At 36.6% G+C, this 21,005-nt stretch overlaps 1 protein-coding gene across 2 annotated transcripts in view; it reads left to right on the forward strand.

Annotated features, from left to right (window-relative positions):
- Positions 1-21,005, forward strand: part of RAB3GAP2 (RAB3 GTPase activating non-catalytic protein subunit 2) — a 120,918-nt gene that overhangs the window by 26,888 nt on the left and 73,025 nt on the right. For both annotated transcript variants that reach the window (XM_054449963.2, XM_063671959.1), the window contains exon 2: positions 9,190-9,254. In XM_054449963.2, the coding sequence (XP_054305938.1) occupies positions 9,190-9,254 (65 nt within the window). The remainder of the gene's footprint in view (positions 1-9,189; positions 9,255-21,005) is intronic.

Genomic DNA, 21,005 nt, shown 5'->3' on the forward strand with positions numbered 1-21,005 from the left:
AATAGTAGAGTAGGTTAAGGAAGGAAAATATAGAATTGGTTTCTCTAGAACATGCAGAAATTACCTTTAGTTAGCAATTTTTACATACCTTTACTTACATTTCATAATGTTGCACCCTTCTTCACCTTTTTAGACATGCTTAACTTTTTCTGTTGCTTTGGATATAAAAAATAAATACTAATTTGAAAATAAATTTCATATTAGTCACTTAGTCACTCACTAAAGGGTTATATTACATACATTAAAAATGTACATGTCTATTATAATTTTGTTTTTTTAACAACTTCATATTTATATATTATTTCTTGCTAATATGAAATTTCATGCTAATATGAAATTTATTTTCCTATTTTCTATTTCCCTAGAAATGGAAAAAATTAATAATTCTGATGTATAGGAATATAAGAGGCAGCTTCTCTATTCTTTAGACTTTTCTTTTTTCTTTTAGCTTTGTACTGCTGGATGATGCTTTTCTTGCCTTGGCCAAGTAGAGCCAAGTAAAATTTGCTGAATTCCCTGAATTATTTACAAGTCATAGGTTGTAGAGGTTCTTACTTTTTATAGAAGCAAGTACATTATCTCTGTGTTTTTCTCATCTCAGAAGAACGGAAATGAATTTACTTCTGTACTAAGATCTTTTATTAGACCACAGAAACTAAATTAAATTTTCCTTTTCCTAACATTTAATGGTTTCAGTTTCTCATTTAGTATTTGAACTTGACATACTCATATTGGAAAAAGCAAATACTGTCAAATCAATTGCCCACTTCTAGAATTCAATTTCCTTTCTAGCTTCAGGTTCTTGTTAAATGAAAAAAACATACACTCAGTTTATGAGGACAGACTGTTCAGAAGCAAATTAGGATAATGTATTTTGGGAATTAAATAGAGCTGCGGAAAGCAGAAGTTGAATTTCTTATTTAAGCTTCTGTTGTTCGAATAATTCATTGATTGGAATTACCCCTAAACAAGACATCTATAATTTTTTTGATGATTGATTAAAATATGTTTTCTGTATGGTTTGAAGGTTTCATTTATCAAATGAGAGACATAACAGGTTTTTCATACTAGTATAATCTAATCTCTTCAAGGAAAAAATTCTCTACAGAAGGGAATTGTGGTTACATTTTACATTTTGAAGTCATTGGTTTTATTTATTCAGCCAAAACATTTAACTTGGTGAGGGTAAGAACAGGAGTTTATGGTTATGTTACCGATTATTCTAGATATTAATAGTTCAAATAGTCCTGTTCAGTGATAGGTATTAAAAAAAAAAGTTAAAGATTGAAAAGTCAGGTTACTAATCAATGAGGATGCAGTTGCTTTTTTGTTACTATTATTTGTAACTTTATCTCGCTCCTCTTTATTTCTCTTCATATCATGTAAGTTGGTTGGAGATCAGCTTATTAATCTTATTTAGAGAGAGGGTATGATTCAAGATGTGGTATAAACCAGAGTGAAAGAAAATTTCAGCAACTGAGGTGAAGAAACAAAATATTTTAAGATGACAAATTTCTTGAAAGACCCAAATGAAATCTTTAATGCAATCTTTGATTTTCTGTGAATTTTAAGGAAAAAAATGGATAAGAATGTAAACAATAAATTTTAAAGGAAGTTCGCCCCTTAAGAAGGGATTGAGGAAAAAAAAGATGAAAGATTTAAAACAAAATGGAAATATCTTATATTCCTAGAAATGCTATTTTATCAGTAGATTGTACAACAAATGAGCCGAGAAAGCTCAGTTACAAACATGAATCTGAAATATTTTCCTTATTGCTGGAACGCTGTCCTGATGTAATACAGTTGTAATATGGCCACTTTAGGAGCAATATCTCCTAAACGTCTCCTATGGATGTGAATCGTAGCATGAAAGTAACAAGACCTAAGAAGCATTCTTATCATCTATTTTTAGATTTCTCCAGTAAGTAATATTTGCTATTCTTGAACTGTTTTTAGTGTAACCTGTTTTAGTCACTGTTGGCAAAAAGAATATTTGCAAAATAGACTACAGACACAAGAATGATGTGGTGGTCTTTTTTTTTTAAATCTTCAAAATGGCGTGGTGTTTATTTGGGAACTCAATGGCTTTTATAATTATTTCTTCTAGCCCTACCATGAAATCAGGTTGTTGAAAGTCCCATGTAATTGAGCAAATTGGTTTTCCATTATTGATGTAGGATGTTTTGTTAGTAATGATACAAATTTTGTCCTGAAATGTTGAAAAATACATTGTGTGTGCACGTGTGTGTGTGTGAAATATAAAAATCCTTTAATGTATATCAAGCCATCTAGTCTGAACTAGATTTTTAGAAGATCTTCAGGTTTAATCAAATTCTGCCTCTTAGACTTGAATTCAAACAAAATACTATACTATTCCTATTATTTCATAATCAAAACTAAAGCTAAGAAATGGTACTTTTTAATTATTTTTTCTCACTAATTAAAATGGGATGGAATAGAAGAAAATTATTAGTATTATAATGTTACATACAAAAGTTATTTGGAGGCCGGGTGCAGTGGCTCATGTCTGTAATCCCAGCACTTTGGGAGGCAGAGATGGGCAGTTTGCTTGAGCTTACAAGTTCAAGACCAACCTGGTCAACATGGTGAAACCCTGACTCTGCAAAAAATACAAAAATTTGCCAGACATGGTGGCATATGCCTGTAGTCCCAGCTACTTGGGAGGCTGAGGTAAGAGGACTGCTTGCGCCTGGGAGATTGAGCCTGCAGTGGGCCGGGATCACATCATTGCAGTCCACCCTGGGCAATAGAGCTAGACCTTGTCCCTCCCCCGAGCCCCACACAAAAAAAGTTGTTTGAAAAAGATGGTTTGGATCCTGAATATAAAGTCTGTATATGTGAAGTTTATAAAACATAATCTTTTGTATTTGTTGTATTTCTTTTGAAATGCAAAAGGTTTAGAAACAACCACTGATTTGTTCATTATATTATAAAATATTAATTTAAATACAGCTGCTTTTATGGGGGTATATGGGGAAGCGTTTGAGTAAGAATGTCATTTTCAATTACTATTCATTTAGCAAATATTTATTAAGTACTTATGATACTTTTATGTATGTGTATGTGTGTGCACATATACAGGATACACGTTCTCTGCCCTCTAAGAGCCTAATAGTTGTGTAGACAGGGTGTACGTTTATGTTAGATAAGTACATGTTAACTAACAATGCAGCAAATGACCCAAAACAGTATATAATTAAGTTCTGAATAAGAAACACAGTCAAATGCTGTAGTTTCACAAGAGGGAAAGATCATGGGTGGATGCAAGAAAACTTCATAAAGGATTAACCTTAGTTTGGAGAAGTTGGATTTGGAGAGGTAGAGTCACATGGGAAGCATTTAGTTGATGGATGTAGGATAGGCAAAGGCAGAGAGTAAGACAGAATGTTGTATTTGGAGAGTGGTAATTATAACAGCTATTAAGGGTGTCTATGTGCCAAGCACTGTAAAAGTGCTTTGCATATTCTAACTCTTAACAACTCTATGAGATAGGTGCAGTTTTTAACTCCATTTTTGCTGAAGAGGAAGCCAAGGCGGTAAGAAATTAAATAAATTGCCCGAGATCATATAACTCTTTAGAAGGTAAAATTGGGCAACCAATCCAGTGCAACCTGACAACTCAATTAAACCTGAGATTTAATTGATGTTCTAGACTTGAGCTGTCTTATACTGTAACCACTAGCCGCATGTAGTTTTGAGCACTTGGAATGTGACTAGGAAAAACTGAGATGTGCTCTACATGTAAAACACACATCACCAGCCTGGGCAAAATGGCAAGGCTTCATCTCTACAAAAAAAAGAGAAAAAAAATTAGCCAGGCTTAGTGACGCACACCTGTAGTCCCAGCTACTTGGGAGGCCAAGGTGGGAGGATCACTTGAGCCTAGGAGATTGAGGCTGCAGTGAGCTGTAATTGCACCACTGCACTCCAGTCTGGGTGACAGAGAGACCCCTTTTCAAAACTAAACTAAACTAAAAAAACACTCATCAGATTTTGAAGAGTGTATATGAAAAATGAATGTAAAATATCTCACCAATAATTTTGCATTGATTATGCATTGAAACAATATTCTGGTTGTATTATGATCAACTATTTATTAAGGTTAATTTCACCTGCTTTTTTTTTTTTTTTACTTTTTAATATGGCTATTAGTTAATTTAAAATTACATAGGCAGCTCATGATATATTTCTATTAGACAGTGCTCTTCAAGATTGCATACCAGTGAATGAACAGTCCAACTGGAGTGAAAGAATAGAAGAGTGATGATAGGCAAAGCAAAACAATATTTAGGATTAAATTAGACCAGCACTTAGGTTTATCCTTGAGGTGATCCATGCATGCACCATCTGCCTCAAATTTTTAGGGTGGGAAAAGTTGTTAAATAGAGATTCCTGTATCCATTGCAGACCTCCTGAAACAGAATCTCTGAGAGTAGGGCCATCTCTAAAACTTCAGTCATCCCTAACTCATTATTTTAATTTCTTCATTGTAAAGGTTTTAAGGCTTACCCATCAAGGGGGACCTTCAGGAGAAACTATAATGCTGGTTTTATGAAGACAATTAATGTGAATGCTGTTTTCTTAATTTTCTCACCAATTTTGTTGGATTGGACTACAGTAAAATGAAAGACATAGGCAGTTGATCACAGTTAAAGAAATGCTTTTTGGAGATTGGGTGGTTGCTACTTATTTAATAAATAGGGAAAGTAACAATTTAAATTGCCGTATAATTTGTAGTCTAGCCTTTCACGGAAATGAGAGCCACATAGCTCTGGCTGTGGGATTTGGTGATTGGTGGAATGTTTGGAATCTTTACACTGGATCTAGACTGTCCTAAAGAAGTTGGCTGTCCTGGTGTCCTTAATTCCATGATACATTTTGTTAAACTGATTAGCCTTTTTAAGTTATACCAGAGCTTAGGGCTTTCAAATTACCGTGTCTTATAAAAGATATTGATCTATTTATTCTTCTAAGAGACAATCATGGTGAGCCATTTTTAGCTTTTTTTTGGAAGTAATTGATAATAAATTTGGCAAATCAGTCTTATTTCTTCATGATGACATAGAGTTTATGAACCTCAAGGCCTTATAGTAATATTCCATATTAACCTAAAACAGTGCATAGTTCTCAAATTTATGTTGAACATTGCTTTAGCTACCTACATTGTTGACCAATGATCAATTAAAAAATACTAATGATATTGATTAAAGAATACCATCCTTCTTAGAAAGGTTACCAGAAGGAAGTACTGTGCCTGAACAGAATTCTTTACATGAATGGCAATTTTATTAGACATTCATCAACTATTTTCTCAATATATACCTTTTTTTTTTTCTAAAGAATGTGCTTGACCTGCTTGCCTAACCGGAAGGTGTAAGAAATAACTTTGGTAAAGTGCTGGGATTCTAACACTTTTTAATAGCTGAAAATAGCTGTCCACTAGCTCCTTGCAAAATATTCTCAAATGATTTTCAATAGGACATAGGAGGCCACAAAAATTAAATCACTGGCACTGAGTAGAAATAGCCACAAGGGGCCAAGCGCAGTGGCTCACGCCTATAACCCCAGCACTTTGGGAGGCCAAGGTGGGCGGATCACGAGTTCAGGAGTTTGAGACCATCCTGGCCGACATGGTGAAACCCCCGTCTCTACTACAAATACAAAAATTAGCTGGGTGTGGTGGCACATGTCTGTAATCCCAGCTATTCGGGAAGCTGAGGCAGGAGAGTCGCTTGAACCAGGGAGTTGGAGGTTGCAGTGAACCGAAATGGCACCACTGCACTCCAGCCTGGTGACAGAGGAAGACTCCATCTCAAAATAAATAAATAAATAAAATAAAAAATAAAAAGAAATAGCCACAAGGGTATTGCCCCACTGGCAAAACGTTTCCCATTTTTAAGTTGACTATAATTTGGAATGCATTCTCTCATAGTATTATAAATAGACTTAGTCTTCTAGAGCAACCTACAAAAAATATCTTTAACTTACCTGAATAATAGTGCTGTTTCACCTTCCTTTATCTTGACTTGGTTGGGAAAAATGTATTCCTATGAGAATAGAAGATGCCCAATTAAATTCTCTTTCCTTTTTGTTGAAAGAAGTTTTCCAGTCTGGGGCATTGAGAATGGGTAAACCTTCATAAACCTAAATATCTTGTATAAAGTATTTCTCAAGGTCTTTCTTTTCTTGGAGGTTCTGAATTGTGGCATAGAGAGATACTGAATCTCTGCAGGGGTAGGAAATCCAAATTACTGCTGTCTTCTATTTGCTTATATGAGTCATTTGTGAATTGAGTCAGGTGCTTTTTATACCAATATGGAGGAGAAATAACACACTTTTTATAGTTTTGTTTTATACACATTCAGCAGAGGTTATGTACACAAACTAAGCTCTTTGAAGGCTTATTTGCTTTTATATTTCCAGCACTTAGCACAGTTCCTAGAACATAAAAGATGTTGTGTTTGTTGAATGCATGAATGGTTACAGCCTTCCTGAAGAGTCTAAATTCTGCATGGTCTTTTCGAGATTGTGGTAATTTGATATATACATTATTTTTATAGCAATTTAAAAATTGAATCATGAACTTGATAGTAATAAGCTCTTTTAGATTCTTTGCTTTCTAATATAAGAGATAATACATATTCTGAAACTTTAAATGGGATAGCCTTGTTGCCTGCCTTAAACCCACAATAAGACAATTGTTTTTGGTGCAGTGGAAAAATTAGCAAAATAAAGAGATTGCTTAATTGAATTAAATTGCCAAAAAACAAACTAATTTTCCAAGTTAAAAAAACTTCTAAATCACAATATGAAGGGAATGTTTCTATTTTTAAATAAGAACCTTCTTACTTTTGGCCTTAACTGTAAACTCCACTTTTCCCTAATCTTACCCTTCATGAGGCACAGTAGGAGTACATATAGTCTAATACTTAGGAGCATGGGTTTTGGAACTCAGACCTGAACTCAAGCTGTACTCTGCCACTTACTCCTGTGTGATTTTGGTTGAACTACTTAAACTGTCCAAGAAATCTGTTTTCTCATTGTAAAATAGGGACAATAAAGGATCCTGTGATGTTTAAATGAACTAATAATGTCTATAAAGCATTTAGGCGTACAGAAATGTTTAATACATGTTAGTTGTCATATACATTGCATCTTTCTGCCTCTTTCATTCATGTTGACTTTTTCCCGTAGCCTTTCTAGCTACTTTTTAAGGACTGTTTAAGTTGACTGTTCATTGTATTTTTTTTCCCATCTCTTACTCTCTCATCCAAGTTCCCATTAGTAGTCCATTACTGCACTCACCATATATTATGGTTCCATGTTTGTCTGCCTTCTACAATAGATCATGAATTCTTCAAGGGCAAGGAGTATGTTTGTATTTTTCTCAGCTCCTACTACAGGATATGCCACATGGTGTTTAACAGAGTATTTGTTAAATTGCTAATTGACTTGTATATGGAACTCTTCTATAAATTGTGCAATGTTAATCAAATGATAGTGCTATTTTAGGACTTAATATATACCTATTAGGAAGTAATTATTTGGCATTTAAGTACAGAAGATTAGACTGTTACTACAAAGCTAATTGAACAATGACTCCAAGTACTAGACTATAACAAATTCTTTAATCGTCTGTATGTAATTGATTTCAGCAACCTTTAAAACCTCGTATATAAGTGAATCTGTTTGCTTCCTTCCTACTGTAAGCCATCAGGATCAGTCCCATCTTTTAAATTGATTTACCCCCAGAATTTTAAAGCTGATTGCTTAAATATAATATTTTATTTAGCTAAACCTTGACCAGCATTAAGAACTTGGTATGTGTCAGGCACTGAGGACTTTAGTATGCTATCTGGTGTAAGTCCTTACAACAACCCTGCTAGATAGAGGTAGTCTTGTTTTCCATGCCTTTATGATTAAAAACTAAAGTTTAGATGCGTAATTGCACTAGGTCACCGAGACACTAAGTGCTGGATCCAGGATTTGAACAAGCATTCAATACTTTATACGTATTACCTCAAGGCCGGGCGTGGTGATCCACGCCTGTAATCCCAACACTTTGGGAAGCCAAGGTGGGTGGATCACTTGAGGTCAGGAGTTCAAGACCAGCCTGGCCAATATGGTGAAACCCTGTCTCTAGTAAAAGTACAAAAATTAGCTGGGTGTCATGGTGGGCGCCTGTAGTCCTAGCTACTCCAGAGACTGAGGCAGGAGAATGGCTTGAACACGGGAGGCAGAGGTTGCAGTGAGCCAAGATTGCACTACTGCACTCCAACCTGGACAGCAGAGTGAGACTCCATCTCAAAAAAAAAAAAAAAAACCACACACACTTTATATGTATTGCCTCAAATTAAATGTTTAAAGATGATAAAGTTCAAATAAAACTTAGGCAGTGTGATTCTGGGGCCTAAAGTTTTATTTGTACTTTATTAATGCATATAGAGTATCTCATGCTTGTCTCAGAGTAGTTGTCCAAAAATGATAGCTTTTTCTCTTCTGATAAATTAAAAGATGATTATGTAAAAACCAGTCACCTGGACCTTGTAAGGGAACATACTGTCCAAACCTGTCTCGGCTTTTACATTCCTTGTTGCATTGTTGTTGACCATCTTATTTTCCTCTGAGAGGACGTTCCAACGTATAAGAAATCACAGAATATCAGAAAAGGGTGCAGAATAGTAGGTTTGTCTTGTTTCAAAATTCAGTTTTATTTTCCATTGATGATTTGTCTTATCAAAAAGCAAGTTACTTTTTTAAGACATCTGTGAAATTTTGGGTGTTTTTTAATCACTGTGTATATTTGTCTAGTATCTTGAATAATAAACATTTGTCATTTTTAGATTATTAAAACGTCACCTTTGCAGTTTGATTTGAATGTGAATTAACTTGATGTCCAATATCTTAAGATCCAGATAACTCACACACAATTTTACTAATAACTTGCACACAATTTTGCTAATACATAAATTTAGAAATTCAGTAGGTCAAATATTTTCTGATCGTTATTACATATAGCAAAATCCTGGTATAACACAGTTTACCATTATTTTCTTTCTTAACATCAGCATTATACAGTGGTTGGTTCTATGATGTTTAGAAAAAATGCTTTAAAGATATTTAAAGCCCTATATTTCATGCAAGCATTGTTCATCTTTTTAAAAACAGGTAAATCAACAGACTGGGAAGATGATGGTTGGGGAGCATGGGAAGAAACTGAACCACAAGAACCTGTAAGTCTTTACAAATATATGCATGTTTTTTGATAGTGGCATTTTCCTTTTGTAATGATGGTGACATATTTCAGTGTCAGGTTGACATTTTAAATTTGATGTCAAGAACAATTTTGTGCTTACTTAATAGTACTTAACTAGATACCTCTTCTTAAGGAACTTAATGACATTTTAGCTAAAGCGGGTGTCTTCGTTCATTTTGTGTTGCTATAACAGAATACCTGAGACTGGGTAGTTCATAATGAACAGAAATTGATTGGCTCACAGTTCTGGATGTTGGCAAGTCCAGGATCAGGGGCCAGCATCTGGCAAGAGCCTTCTGGCTGCATCATAATACGGTGAAGGTGATAGGACCAGAGGGTGGTGGAGAGGGTGGGAGGGAAGAAAACATGGGCCCAAACTCCTCTTTTTATAACAAATTCACTCCCACAATAAGGAACCTACTCCCTCATTAATGTCCTTAATCTAGTCACTCTGCTCTCATGACCTAATTACCTCTCATTAGGCCCCACTTCCCAACACTGTTGCATTGGGGATTAAACTTTCAACACATGCTTTTTGGGGGCACACTCAAACCATAGCAGTGGGCTAAATGGAGAATAATCGTTTTAGGATTCTTTATCTTTCATAAATAATTCTTTTATATTCTTTCACTATTCACTCAAATATTTGCTGTACCTACCATATTCTAGGCATTTTTCTAGGTGCTGGGAGTATAGCAAGGAACAAGGCAGACAAAGTTCCTATATATGTTAGTATATTTTCACATATGAGTAATAAAAAAATCTAACTTTAATTGGCTTAAATATGAAGAAAATTTATTCGCTTACATAGAAGGAAGTCCAAAGATAGAATGGAATCCTGGGTTGGTTGATCAGGCGATTCAAATATGTCAAGTTCTTTCCTTCTGTCAACTTTGTATATGCAGTGTTGGCTTCATCCTAATGCCTGTTTCACTCACAGGTGTAGTGTGGACAACATGTTTTTTCATTAACGGTTAGAGGGAGAAAAAGACTTGGGCTTTTCATGACTCTTTCAGGAATTAGGGAGCTACTTTCTTAGACGTCTCTAGCAAATTTTCCTTATATTTTCTTGGCCAGGATTGGGCCACATTCTCATTTCTGAACTAATCACTGGCAAGGGATATGAGATATTCATTGTTGAATCATATTATTCCTTGGAGTTAGAGGATAAGAGGGTCAGCTTCTCCTGAGGCCCGTGGCCACACAGAAGGAGTTGATACCTGAACAAAATCAGGATTTTTTTTAAGAAAGAAGAATGAATATTAGATAGGTCTTCTTACAGTCCTATTTCTAGGAGCTTACACTCTTATGAGAGGGAGACATAAAAAAGAAAGATGGATGAAAAAGAATTCAAATGGTAATGTGATAGCAAGTGATCAAGTGACTGCTGTAGATTGGGTGGTTAAGGAAGTCTTTTCAGAGGCTGTGACAGTTAAACTGAGATCTAAAAGGCAACGGAGTAAACAACGTGAGAATCTGATGGAGAGGATTCTAGGCCAGGGCAGCAGCTCATGCAAAGTCTCAAGGCAGGAATGGGCTTGAGAGTTTGAAGGAACATAAAGAAAGCCAGTGTGATGTAGCAGGACTGAGACTGTTACAAGATGGGGCAGAGAAGAAAGCAGGCCAGATGTCAAGCTTTGTGAATTTGTTGTTTATTCTAAATGCAATGGAAAACCACACTTACCTGACTTCTGACTTTGACAGCTCACCTTGGCTGCTCTTTGGAACAGGTTGAAGTAGAGAGCAAAAGTAGAAGCAGGAAGACCAATTACAAGGCTGTTGCAGTAGCTTAGTTGAGGGATGATTGTGGCTTTGATTAAGGTGGTATTAGTGAAAATGAGAAATGGATGGATTCTGGATAATTTTCAGAGGTAATGATAAGACTTTCCAGTGAGCTGGTTATGAAGGATGAGAGGAAAGTGAAAAATCAATAATAACTTCTTTGATCTGGGGTGTGGTGTGAAATAGATTAAAACATGATTGTTGAAAGGTTGATATTCTCAAAAGGTGAGTAATAGATGCCATTCTCTTTACTTTTGTTAATATTTTAAAATATCCATAATAAGTTTTTAAAAAACCCTGCCAGATATTTGGCTTGAATAACTGGAAGGATGTTGTGTCATACTGAGTTGGGGAGGATAAGGAAAAGAACAGCTTTAGCGGAGAAATCAGAGAGTATCATGTGCTAAGAAGTAGAGATATGCTCATGTAATAGAGATTTATGGAAAAACTCCATGAGGAGATTAAGAACAGAAAACCATTTCAGAAGACCTCTAGGAGAATTAGGATGGGTTGAATAGGATAAAATGCAGCTCAGGGAATTTGGTTACCGCAGCACCTCTGCGAACAACACCTGGTCCTCTTCTAATGCTATGTCAAAATGGAGCCTCAGCTACTCCGCTTTTCCTAAGACTGACTGGTTTCTGCTTACTCAGGATTTAAACTATCGCATGGCTTTTGCTATGTCTCTTGTTTGTGGTTGTCTTAGATTATTTCTCCTTCTTTGTTTCACATTCAGAGCTCATATGAAGATTTTACTGAGTCTGTGGATTACAACCTAATATAGGATATTTGGGGAGGGGGACATACTGTTTACACCAGGCCACTTCATGGGACATCAGCAGCTCTATTATTGCTGCCTCCTGGTCAGGCATTCATCAGCAGTTTAATTCGCCATGGCAAGAATGAGGAGGGGAGGAAAGGAAAGGAGGGAGTTTGTGTAAACAAGCTTGGAGATTCTTCCTGATTCTATGAAAGTAACCTTTCAGAAAGGGATGTGCTTTGAGAATTTGCTAGAAAGGGATAGTGTAAATGGCAGTTACCTTACATGTGCTATTTGGTACACTTTTAGTATTTGCTTTTTGAAATCATATAGCTAAGTTACCACCGTGAATAACGTTAAGAGACTTCCAAGTAAGTTTGAGGTTTTCTGGAATAAACCTCACAGGCATTGCATACTAAAGTGGACACATGCATTTATAATTTCAGAAGAGGTTCCAGTGTGACAGTTATTATTACATATATAAAATAGTGCTGGTGCTGAGCTATAGTATTATATTTATTTCAGACCCAGATGGCCACATCTTAAAGAGCCCACTGATATATACTTGGCTTTTTCTGTAATGGATTTTTGTTAATATTTGTGAATGACATAGTTAGGCATTTGTGTGTGAGGCAAGTTGTCCTTAAAGATATCTACTAATTCTTCCCTGATAGTATTAAGTGGGTTCGTTTAGTCATAATGTGCCACAGACTTGCTTTTTGGCTCATCTAAAATGTGCCTTCCTAAGGGTGTGCCGCTTTATGGCATTATAACCTAATGAGTAGAAAAGAAGAAAACTGTGCTACGCAATGGGGTCAGAGAAGCAAGTAGGCCTGATATAAGGCTTTATAAATTTGGAATTTATTCTAAATATGATCAGAAACCACATTATCTGATTTCTGATTTTTCAAGCTCACCTTGGCTGTTCTGTGGAATAGGTGTAGTTAGTTTTCCTTTTATTTTTTTCTTAATTAGCTATATTATTCTTTTATTTTCTTCTTAATTAGCTGTATTTCTCATACTCATGAGGGTCGTGGGCCTCTTTATTTTGCAGTATTTCATTTTGATGTGCCACTGTTGCAGCTGATTCTGAGTGACGTGGACAATGATAGCATAGTTAGAATGCATAAGTGTTAACACACTTCCTTTAAATCTGACCTGTAAAGCATGTCTTCTTTTTTCAGCAAGGATATACTAAATCTAGAGATAACCTAAATCAAGAAATCTCTAGGGATAAATGTAAGGATCTTTAACTGATGTAGTTAAAAGCTGAAAGATGCTTCTACTCATTCTAAAAACACATAAAAATACTGACATGTAGAACATTTCTTCATTTGGATAAAATCGGAATATTTACAAATGGCCCTAATGGATGAGAGTAGCTTGGTGTTCTTTGTCTTGATAGGTTTGCTCATACTGTGACTTGACAAACAGAGCAAGTGAAAATTGTTGATAGACCTCATTCACAACAATTTTGGGTGTACCAATTATTTCTAGCTGTTCTTATTATCCATCTTTGAACACCTGTACCTTGTCATGGGTCATGTGTACATGGTGAGGGAGAATGCATTTGGGCGACAGTAAAAGTAGGCAGGTACAATGAAGTTCAGAGGTTATCTAGTTGTTCAAGTTATCCTGGTTGTTCAAGAGAGCCTCTTTGAATTTGGATCCTTTCCTTAGAAGACATCTTTGCTAAAGATGGGTGGGAACAAAAATGGCACTATGACCAGGGTAAGGACTATGACCTCTCCCTTGAACAGCAGCATCAACCAGAACTTTCCATATATAGCACCATTATGAAGTTTTGCTGAGCAAAATGTTTTATACCAGGACTATTAGAAATCTACTCAGCTGAAGTAAGACTCCTATTTCTACTACCATCTATGATTATAAACAACTCCAGAACTATAACCAGCTCCAGAGGCAAGAATTAGAATAAATTTTGGCAGATGTGTGAAATGTAAAAGTATATGCTCTAGTTGCCTAGTTAGAATGTAAAGGAGTGGAAAGAGAACCTTTTACTCTCTCTTATTAGGAACAGATACCAAGCTCAAAACCTACCTCCTCTGAGAGTCTGAGTCTTATCCACATTAAAGAAGGAACCAGGATTGGAAGAAGTGGAATGTCTTGAAGTCAACTTACAGTGTGTCAAGGCATTATAATTATAAAAACAATTATAGAGGCCAGGCGCGGTGGCTCACGCCTGTAATCCCAGCACTTTGGAAGGCTGAGGCGGGCAGATCACTTGAGGTCAGGAGTATGAGACCAGCCTGGCCAACATGGCAAAACCCTGTCTCTAACTAAAAATACAGAAATTAGCTGGATGTGTTGGCACATGCCTGTAATCCCAGCTACTTTGGAGACTGAGGGAGGAGAACTGCTTGAATCCGGGAGGGGGATGTTGCAGTGAGCCGAGATTACACCACTGCACTCCAACCTGAGCAACAGAGTAAGACTCTGTCTCCAAACAAACAAACAAAAAACAATTATAGGATTCTTCACCAGTTGCCTTGGTTTGAGGTTATTATAACCAGAAGAGGGTAAACTTTTCTTCTGCGTTAGTCGGGCGTTACAGAGATGGTGTGTTTTGCTCTTCAGGAGTGCTGCGGTAGTGTGTAGATAAGCCACAGGAGGGAAGCAAAGAGGAAAGGAGCAGCAGCCACTGCCACGGAATGCTGACATGGAGGCCAACTGGCTGCTACTGAGTTTGGCAAATCACCAGAAACTCCACAGTGCTTTTTATCTCCACCAGTGTGTTAGCTCTTTGAGAGTGGTTTCTTATTTTTATGGCAGAAAATGACTTTTATGTTCAGAGTGACAGTACTGGGATCTGGACAAGGCTTTCTTAGGAAAGGAGAAAGCCTCTTTTTTTCTGACTCTAGGTTGATTCTGATTCTGATTTATAGGTGTTAGCTATAATAATGGCTTAGTGAAGAAAGCATATTTTAATATACACTATCGGCCGTAGCCAACTATGTCCAAGGAAATGTACATCTGTGACACTGGTAGGCTTAGGAGCTTTAATAGTTTCTGTGATAGAAGACAAACATCTTTCTGCTATAGCTATTTCATGTCTGTATTCATCTGCTCAGGCTGCCATAACAGTGTACCATAGGCTAGGTGACTTAAACAACAAAAACTTATTTTTTCGCAGTTCTGGAGACTAGAAGTCTAAGATCAAGGTGCCATCAGGGCTGATTTCTGGTGAGGCCTTTCTTCCTGGCTTGCAGACAACTGCTTTCTTGCTGTGTCCTCATTTGGCCTTTCTTCTACATACACATGCTGGGAGGGAAAGAGCGAGTTCTGGTGTCTCTTCCTCTTATGAGGACACCAGTCCTATCCAACTCTTATGAGCTCATTTGCATTTAACCTAAATTACCTCCTTAAAGGCCCTATGTCCAACCAAGTACAGTCACTTTAGGGTTAAGGCATCAACATATGAATTGGGGTGGGGGCAAGGGGACACAAGTCAGTACATTGGCAAGTGTACTGAATTGGGCAAGTGACAAAAGTAAGGTTAAGGAATTTCTACTTGCCTATAAGTAAATACAATAAGAGACTGAAAAGGCAAGCAGAACAAGCTTTTAAAATGGATTGGGATAGAAGAAAAGGTAAAACAAAGATCTTCCTCTATACTAACTTGACTTTAAGTGACATGATGACAAGATAGTGGCGGCTTGGGGACATTGGAAAAGAAGGTAGATGCCATCTGCTGACTGATGATCCTATAACAAATAGTAAATAGCTTTGTTGGTTTTTTTTTTTTAAGAGTATTATAAAGGCTTTTAGTTGGTATTACAATTTTTTTGCTATGAGAAAGAAGTAATTAGAGAAGAATATTTTGTTCAGCCTTATGCTGTATAGGGAATTGAGGCAGTTTGGGAAGAAGCTTGAAAGGCTTAATTTAATTTCATGGCAAGACTGATTTTTTTTTTTTTTTTTGAGACGGAGTCTCGCTATCGCCCAGGCTGGAGTGCAGTGGCGCGATCTCGGCTCACTGCAGGCTCCGCCCCCTGGGGTTCACGCCATTCTCCTGCCTCAGCCTCCCGAGTAGCTGGGACTACAGGCGCCCGCCACCTCGCCAGGCTAATTTTTTGTATTTTTAGTAGAGACGGGGTTTCACCGTGTTAGCCAGGATGGTCTCGATCTCCTGACCTCGTGATCCGCCCGCCTCGGCCTCCCAAAGTGCTGGGATTACAGGCGTGAGCCACCGCGCCCGGCCGGCAAGACTGATTTAATGGACTTTCCTTCATTGGTGTATTAAGGCCAACGGTAGAAAGTATAGACTTGGGGATTTGCTCAATAGTAAATAGGTAGTGGTTAATAGGTGGTAAATGGGTAGTGGTTACTGGATCAGGAATCACAGGAAGGTTCTGGGTCAAGGTCTTCAGTTAAGGTAGGCAGCATGGAAAATTTCCATTCAAAAGAGTCTCTGAAATGTGCTCCATCTGTTTTACAGAAAGTGTTATAACTGTTTAGAGAGGCAATTATGATTTAGCAGATTAACAGGGAATAAAAGCATGCTGGTCAGATAGAGGCCCCAGAGAAATGTTTGTTTATAGGCTGAGAAGTGGAATATAGCACGACCTGATTGGAGATTCCTAGAACATTGATAATCTGGGATGATACTGGAAAATGTTTTGCCTTATTTCGTTATTTTCAGTAGACTCTCATGCCACCTGCCACACAGGAGACATGAGCATTGGACTGGCCAGAGGCGGAAGGAGAACACTTACACCGTAAGGATATGCCCTAGGTTATCCTCTGAGGCTGGGCAAGGGTCTGCTTCTCATTAGGCTGTTTCTTATTAGGACTTTGGACTTTGGATTATTAGAAACACTCATTTTGCCGAAGATCTTCCTCTCTATGTTAATACAAGCTTGGTCTAGCCTAGTGATTCTCAACCATGGGTGATTTTTGCCTCCTCAGTGGATATTTAGCAATGATTTGGCATCATCTAGAGACATTTTTGGCTTTCACAGCTTGAGGGAGGTGCATCTAGTGAGTAGAGGCCAATAATTCTGCTAAGCATCCTTCAATGCACAGAACAAAGGATTTTCGGGCCCCAGATGTCAATAGCGCTGAGATTGAGAGACCTTGGCTTATTTAGCCCATGGCTCTTAATGTAACCCTCCCAGTCTGTCTTTTTTGCCTTTTTCCCATTTTGTTCTCTAAAACTTCTTGACCTTTAGAGCATTTGATCTATAAGATCATTAATTTAATTTTAGTAGAATTTGGTGAAGTGATTTGCTGTTGTGAAAAGTGCAGCTAAGTAATTGCCAGGAAACAAAAGTTAGTTTAAGTTCTTCTTGAATCTTTGGCCAGAGCAACAAGTTGTCCAGGCTTGGTCTCTGTGGCATTACTTATGCCTAAATGCTTAAGCTCCATGTAGTCAGCTGCACCTTTTCCTTTCTCTTGTTTATAACTGCTAATTTTAGTTCAAATCTGCACTCCTTAGGCATTCCTACAGAGTAGCTTCTGTTAAGTGAGTTTTGGTTTGGTGATTGGGGCCTCTGGTCTTCTACCAGGGATCTGGCTGGGTGGAGTGGGGAAAGGGAGCCTGGGACCTGACTACTGGTTAAACACACTTGCAACCAAGCATCCTGCTTTTAGCCCCATCCATACCTTTACTTCTCGGGGGACCTGGTGCCAATGGCTACGGCTGCTGGTGATTTTGCAATGCAACTAGGGCAGCTTCTCAGCTTTCTTCTCCATCAGTTTAGGAGTTAGCTTTCTAGGAACTGTAAACTCAGTTACCACCTGTTCCTTTGCTTTCTAGCTCTCACATTTTGTGCCTTTTCTCCTCGTTTTTGTTCGTTTTTTGGAGGAAAGTTTTTTTGTTCTTACTGGTTTTGCCTTTAAAAAAATTCTTTTACTATTGTTCTTAGTGGTGCTGGGGAGACTGAGAGTAAAATTCATGGTTTAATTTACCTTGTTTACCTAGAGGCCAAATAGACTTTAATTTTACACATTATTCTACTCCTTGCTTTTTCTATTTAATGTAATTTGGAGGTTTTTCCATATATGTAAATTACTTCATTCTTTTCAAGGAATACTATTTTATTGTATAGCTGTACTGTGATTTATTTAATCACGCTTCTGCTGAAGGGCATCTAGTTTTCCTTTGCTCTTTTTCTTTTCTTTTTTCCTATAATGAGCAATGCTGCAATAAGCACCTTTATGTCTGCCATTCATCTTTGGTTACATGTTGGCACATAGTGTCATAATTGAGAGTCCGACTGCCTGAATTTCTGTCCCAACTCTGCCACTTACTAATTATGAAACCTTGGGCAAGTTATTTAACTTTTCTAAGCTCAGTTACCTCATTTCTAAAGTGGTATTGATAACAATACCAAATTCATAGTATTGCCATGAGGATTAAATGATATATGCTTAGAATAGTACCTGGAGCATAGTAAGTGCTCAATAAATGTTAGCTAGCCTTATTCCATCAGAATAAATTCAAAAGATATATACATTTTCCTATTTTTTTTTTTTTTTCTGAGATAGGGTCTTGCTTTGTCACCCAGGCTGGAGTGCAGTGGCACGATCATGGCTCACTTCAGCCTCGACCTCCCAGGCCTCTAATTTTTCAGTTCTTTCTTTTTTTTTTTCACAGATGGGGTCTTACCATGTTGCCCAGGCTGCATTTTACATTTTGACAGAAATTGTTACATGGTGCTTCTAAAGGGCTACCCAATTTGTATTCCAAATAGCAGTGTATGAGAGTACCTTTCTTTACTTGTTGTTTACAGAAATAAAAACAGCTCTGAGCCAGTTGCTTATTATCATTGGCTGTGTGCTATTGTTTATTTTTTTAAGTGAAATATTTCTCTCCACCCATGTTTTTAACAAATACTGTATTGGGAAACAAGACTGTGAGAGATGAATGCGCTTTTCTCTTGCTGTTCTCAGGTATTTGAAATTGTTGACTCCTAGTATGTTATCATACTTTAGTCTTTGCTAAACCAGATCAATGTAAAATGCCATTTCAGTGTTTTAATCTATATTTTAAATTTATGGGTAAGGTTTGTCATCCTTTCATATGTTTTTCACTTATAATTCTTTTGGGGAATGCATACCATTATCTTATTTTTTTTCTAAACTCCAATAGCAATTTAAGGTTCATTGCACTTACTTTAGCTATTAAATCTATTCTGATTTATATTGAGTGAGAGTTATTTCTTATTTACTAGTATTGTTTATCCAACTAGATGATAGTTTTTGAGCAGGAATTTTTTTGTCACTTTCTTTTACTCCATGGCACCTAGATTTATTATGTAGTATTAAACAGTTGTGGTCAGACAAAGTGACATGTGCCTGCCTATAGTCCCGCCTACTCAGGGGCTGAGATGGGAGGATTGCTTGAGCCCAGGAGGTAGAGGCTGCAGTGAGCTGTGATTGCACCATTGCACTGCACTCCAGCCTGGGTGTCAGAGCGAGACCCTGACTCAAAAAAACAAAAACAAAACAAAGCAAATAAACAGTTGTTCAGGCAATAGAGAAGTATACTTTTTAGTTTTGGAGTTCCATTGTAATTGTTTATGAAATGAATTTTGTATGAGTAATAAAATATATTTGACACATTTATTATAGAAAATTCAGGTATTACAGAAAAATACAAAGAATAAAATAATCCATCCCTAACATCTAAAAATGATCATCATTATTAACTTTAAGGGGTTCTGCATGGCTCTATACAAATAAAGGGGTCTTTGGGGGTCTTTCTTTGGCACTATATGAATAGAAAGTTGAGTGGGCAGATGAATGGGCACAAAGAACACTTTATGAAAATGAGATCATATTATATATACAATTTAAGAACAAATGGCAGAATTAATCCTACTTGAATTGACAGTTGAAGTAAATAAGAGTTACTGAATTAGAGTTAAGTTCCTCTAATGCTAGAAAGAAAGGTAATTTTTAAAATTGAGATTGAAGTTATAGTTTTTTTGTGATTAATTTATTTGTGAGAATTCTCCTTTGGGCCCCTTCAAATCAAATTTAGAAAGAGTTCATGCCTTTCCTTATGTTGAAAAGATCTCAGGATCTTTCATTTGAGAATTTTAGTCTCTGATCTGAAATGTGGCCTAGACTAGTACTTTTCATGCTATGTATGAGAGAGCTCTAGGGTTCTACAGAGGTGCTGTGTAGCTTCCTCATTCGTGCTTTTATCTATTGCATATATTGAAATTTTGTAAAAAATGTTGTTTGGGAATAAAAAGTTCTGCTATCTAAAAAAAGAAAGTTTGAAAAATATTGAGCATTTTATAGTTAGTAGCAGAATAGAAAAAAAAAAGAAAAAAATCCTTAGTAACTAGTAATATAGTGACGTTTACTTTCTTTTTGTGTTTCAAAACTGCTGAAGCACTATGTGTCTTGCTTTAAAAGTATAGATGAGTATTTTATTTCTATGGCTTAGGCAGTAAGCTGCTGAGAATTACAGAGAATGTGCTGACAGCCCTTAGATTACACTGGATCTTACTGGGACCACTAAAATGTATAAATATCTGTGAAAGGTAGCACAATGACAGTAACAACATAAATTGCAAATGATGGACTTACCGTACGAAAGTTGAAAGCTTTGAAAAACTACTCCTGGCTACTTCAGTGACTACGTAAATACTACAATAGCTGAAAAACCAAAAAACATTGGCCACTGTGTTTACCCAGTAATTACCAGTCCCTATAATGCCAGCTATAGTTGAAAGGCTGATTTAATTATTACAGTTTTATTGTCTGCCTGCATTGTGTGCTTAAAATCAAAAGAAAGAAAATTTTTAAAGTATATGCTCTATCCCATATAGAGTTGTTTAGAAAGAATTTCTTTTCATAATGCGCATTAGTGGCTTCTGTATTTTTGTAGATTAAGAAAACTTTTTTACTGGTCTTAATTCAAAAAAAATTCTTGAAGTTTAGGCCACACTAAAATATAATTATAGATTCCCTCCCCTCAACGGCTAGGATTATGTTTTATAGGTGCATTCGTTCATTCATTCATTTTTGCCTTTATAAAAGCAAGTTTTATTGTTATTTACCATAGTAGTTTCAGAAAGAGGAACAGATTAGCTCAGTCCAACATGATTGGCAGCTGGCAAAATCTAGTGAAGCAGGTGTTCTGATTGCTTTAATTTGGGGGATTTAATTTGGTTGCTTTTAATACTTTGCATCTAACACTTCAAACAT

The sequence above is a fragment of the Pongo pygmaeus genome, chromosome 1 (assembly GCF_028885625.2).
Source record: "Pongo pygmaeus isolate AG05252 chromosome 1, NHGRI_mPonPyg2-v2.0_pri, whole genome shotgun sequence".
NCBI classification, from domain to species: Eukaryota; Metazoa; Chordata; class Mammalia; order Primates; family Hominidae; genus Pongo; species Pongo pygmaeus.